Genomic DNA, 4,407 nt, shown 5'->3' on the forward strand with positions numbered 1-4,407 from the left:
ATATTAAGCGGGATGAATACCCCTCCCTAGCTGAGCTAGGTTCTTGTGGCTATGCTGCCGATTGTTCGCCTTCGTTGGCCAAGGCCTATCATAGATTGCTTAACTTTCCCAAGGCTTATTCCCTGGTCCTTGTCGAACCCGGGGATAGGACCTTTCATTGGGATCCGAAGCACTTGTTTGTATACAAGCATGCTCTACTAGCCGGACTTAGGTTTCCCCTGCATCCCTTCATCCCTAAGCTCTTAGCTGATGTGGGATTCAATCCTTGCCAATTGACGCCCAATGCTTGGCGCATAATCCATTGTTTCATGGTTCAGTGCCTATCTAAAGGCCTTTCCATGTCTGTCTCATTGTTTCGTAAGATTTTCCAATTCAATAACTACCCGGTGGGCTCCACGGGTTGGGTTCTTATTAGTCATCGGCCTGACCAGCCTCATATTTTTAACAATTCCTCTATTCCGGATAACAACCCTCGTTGGAAGAAAGAGTTCTTCAAGCTACACTAGGGAGGGGGTGATTGGGGAACTCTATTCAGATCCAAGTTTTGTAAGGTCGTTGATGGGAGTGTCGACTCCATCCACCTATCGGATGTCGAGAAGGCAGCCTATGCTGAATTGGTCAAAGACAATGGCCAATCCAAATGCTGGGATCTCCTTGATGAATTCAATCTTAGAAAGCTTGGTCTTTCAAGGGTTAGTGATGAAGGTATAAACCTTTTTTTTTTACACCTAGGACTTTTCTCGGGTCTACCCCATTATTCACGACTTAACTTATTTCTTGTTTTTGTTTTGCAGCTACCACAAAAATCAATGAGCAGAATGCGCCTCTCCAAGAGGAGACGGGTCGGATGAAGCGGCATAGATTGGCTAAAGACCCTCGGGTCCCTCGGGAGTTGCCTGCCTTCCTTCAACCCCATTCGGCAGAGAGAGGATCATCTAGTCAGCCTCGGGCTTCCAAGTCTGAAGCCTTTAAACCGGCCTGGGATTTTCGAAGGACTGATTCGGTGCTGGGATCGACTGTTCATGCTTCTGATTGGTCCCTTCACTCTATTACCCCTGCCGACTACCAGGATGTGGTGCTACAGTCGGAGATCGAGGGGATTGATGGCTTTGGCTCTCAAGCCCTTGCTAGTGTGAGTGTTCTTACAAACTTATTGTTTAGGTTCTCCGAGTCTTCCTTAACCCGTTTATCTACTTGTCTCAGGCCAATGCTCAATTCCATGCTGCCCTCCATCAGGCTAAAGCTTGGAAAAAACAAGCTGAGAGCCACAAGAAGGCTAAGGAATCCTTGGAGGAGGGCATGGAGGCCCTTCGAATCAAGGATGCGGAAAAAGACGAGATTGTGGCGAAGACTCAATCGGAGCTAGTGGAAGCTCGAAGCGAGCTAGTCGAGGCTCGAAAGGGAAAGGATGCTATCATTGACGACTATATGGACTCTGATGAGTTCAAGAATCTGATGGAGAAGCACAATGAGACCACCTCTGCAGAGGATTACAGTAACGGGTGGAATGAGGCTGTTCAGACCATTCATGAGGATCATCCAGACATGTTCCACCCTAAATGGGATTATCTCTGTCCCATGAGGATTGTTCTTGACTCTCCTAGTCCTGTTGAAGAGGAAGTCGAAGATTTGGATGTCATTGAAAAGCATCCGGCTGGGGAGTCCGGGTCTGCAGATAGCTCGGAGGCTGATTCCGAGTCTGATGAGTAGGATTTATTAAGGACCCTGCGTGGTCTACTTATTTAGACTTATCTAGCCTTAACTTGTAGTATTAGACTTGTTTAGCCTTAACTCGTAGTATCGGACTTATCAAGCCTTAGGTTGTAATTTTCACTCAATCAATGTTAATCGTAACTTATTTATGGTTGAATTCATGTTCCGGGTTGATCCGTTCACGGTAAGTAAACAAAAACTCAAGGAAAACATTAGAAGCATGAGATATGGAGCAATCCATAAGAAATTTTATTGAAACTATAGTAGAAGAGATAAACAACTAAAATCAACTAAGTTATAAACTAACTGGCAGTGGTCTATCTGACCTTATTCAATGGTCATCTACTTGCTAACATAATCAAATATAATAAATCTTCAAGTTGGTGGCATGCCAACTCCTTGGAAACTCAACTCCATCCAGGGTCTGAAGCTTGTACGAGCCGCGACCAATAACATCCTTCACCTGATACGGACCTTCCCAGTTTGGGGCCATCTTTCCCTCGGGACCAACTCCTGAGGCCTCAGCTTTCCTTAGGACTAAATCCCCTTTTCTGAAGAATCGTTCCTTGACTCGGAGATTATAGTAATAGGAAGCTCGTTTTTGGCTCTCAACGATCCTGGCGTTAGCCTCATCACGGACCTCATCGATCATGTCGAGTGCGAGTCTCATTCCTTCCTCATTGGCTTCGGGCTCATACTGCTGGACCCTGGGGGAGGTATGAGTTATCTCAAGTGGCACCACGGCTTCAGCCCTGTAAGCTAACTGGAACGGGGTTGCTCCTGTGGAGACCTTGCAGGTTGTTCGATACGCCCATAGTATAGGGAGAATCTCTTCAGCCCAAGACCCATGCGCTTTCTCGACTCTTTTCTTTGGCCCATCAAGGATTATCCTGTTGGCTACTTCAGCTTGCCCATTGGCTTGAGGATGGGCAACCGAAGTGAATCGTAGCTCAATGCTATAGTCGTTACAGTATCCCACAAACTCTGGATTGTTGACATGGGCTCCATTGTCTGTAACCAAGACTCGGGGTATGCCATACCTGCGTATGACGTTTTCCCAGAAGAACTGAGCAACTTGCTTGGTGGTTATCTTGGCCAGGGGTTTGGCCTCAATCCACTTGGTAAATTAGTCAATAGCCACTATCAAAAACTTCCTTTGAGCACTGGCGAGTGGAAACGGCCCTGGGATGTCCATCCCCCACATAGCAAAGGGAATCGGGGAGTTAATGGATGTCAGCATCTCTGGGGGCTGGCGCACAACAGGTGCAAATCTCTGACAACGATCGCATCTCTTAACATAATCCTTCGCATCCTTCAGCATATTTGGCCAAAAGAACCCAAAGCGAGTAATTTTGTGAGCCAAGGCTCTCCCGCCTAGGTGCTGGCCACAGATTCCTTCATGGACCTCTTTCAGGGCTTCCCGGGCCTCATCCGGCCTTAAACACTTCAAATAAGGTATAACAAAAGATTTCTTATAGAGAATCCCTTCAATGAGTGCATACTTTAAAGCTCTTACTTGTAGTTTTCGTGCTTCCCCAGCATCAGGTGGTAGATGTCCAGTTTCGAGATACGTTTTGACCTCATCGATCCAAGTGGCCCCCGTGTCAATTGGGGCTACCAGCTTGGCATTGATACTTGGGGTTTTCAAAACCTGATAGTAAACACTTCCCGAGCACACCTCATTCTCTGAGGATGCAAACTGGGATAAGGCATCAGCCTTTGTATTCTCTTCCCTAGGTATATGTTCTACCAAACATTCTTTAAATTGCGTCATCTGGGCTTTCACAATCCTTAAGTATTTCAGCATTGTTTCTTCTCGTGCCTCAAATTCTCCATTAACCTGTGACACCACAAGTCTTCAGTCCCCACATACTTTCAGGTTTTTAACCCTCAGGGTTCTCGCCAATCCCAATCCAACTATAAGGGCCTCATACTCAGCTTCATTGTTGGTAGTTGGAAAGTCTAACTTGATCGCGTACTCGACCGTGAAGCCATCCGGGCTTCGGAGCACCAGCCCTGCCCCACTCTTTTTTGTTTTTGAAGCTCCGTCAAAAAATAGTAACCAATACTCTTTAGGTTTCTCCTCTTCTTTGGGTTCCTCTACCATACTCTCCTGCCCCCCGACTTCCTTGTTGTCAATGGTGCATTCAACGAGGAAGTCAGCTAGAGCTTGAGCCTTGATTGCCACCCGTGGTTTGTATCGAATTTCAAATTCCCCAAGCTCTACTGCCCATTTGATTGATCTCCCACTAGCCTTCAGGCTATGCATTATGTTCCTAAGGGGCTGGTCTGTCAAGACTTCAATTTTGTGAGCCTGGAAGTAAGGCCTCAGCTTTCTTGAAGCTGTAATCATGGCTAAGGCAAACTTCTCAATCACAGAATAGTTGAGCTCCGCTCCATGCAAAATCTTACTAACATAGTAGACGGGTTTCTGGATTTTTCGATCCTCACGAACCAAGACCGCACTCAGTGCTTTCTCAGAGACAGCCAAGTAGACATATAATGTTTCTCCATCCACGGGCTTTGATAAGAGTGGTGGCTCTGCCATATACTTCTTCAACTGCTCAAAGGCCTCTTGGCTCTCACTTGTTCATTCAAAATCTTTAACTTTCTTCAAAGCCTTAAAGAAGGGCAAGCACTTATCCTCGGACTTCGAGATGAAACGTCCTAGTGCCGCGATTCTGCCTGTTAGCT

The 4,407-nt window shown here is 46.4% G+C and overlaps 1 protein-coding gene across 1 annotated transcript; it reads right to left on the minus strand.

The window, feature by feature from the left end:
• Positions 1-2,071: 2,071 nt before the first annotated feature.
• Positions 2,072-4,066, minus strand: LOC135152800 (uncharacterized). Its single transcript, XM_064093909.1, has 3 exons — positions 3,839-4,066; positions 2,865-3,553; positions 2,072-2,753 (listed from the first exon to the last, which is right to left on the minus strand). Exons 1-3 carry the CDS (start codon positions 4,064-4,066, stop codon positions 2,072-2,074), a joined length of 1,599 nt encoding a protein of 532 aa, XP_063949979.1.
• Positions 4,067-4,407: the final 341 nt, after the last annotated feature.

The sequence above is a fragment of the Daucus carota genome, chromosome 5 (assembly GCF_001625215.2).
Source record: "Daucus carota subsp. sativus chromosome 5, DH1 v3.0, whole genome shotgun sequence".
Classification (NCBI taxonomy): domain Eukaryota; kingdom Viridiplantae; phylum Streptophyta; class Magnoliopsida; order Apiales; family Apiaceae; genus Daucus; species Daucus carota.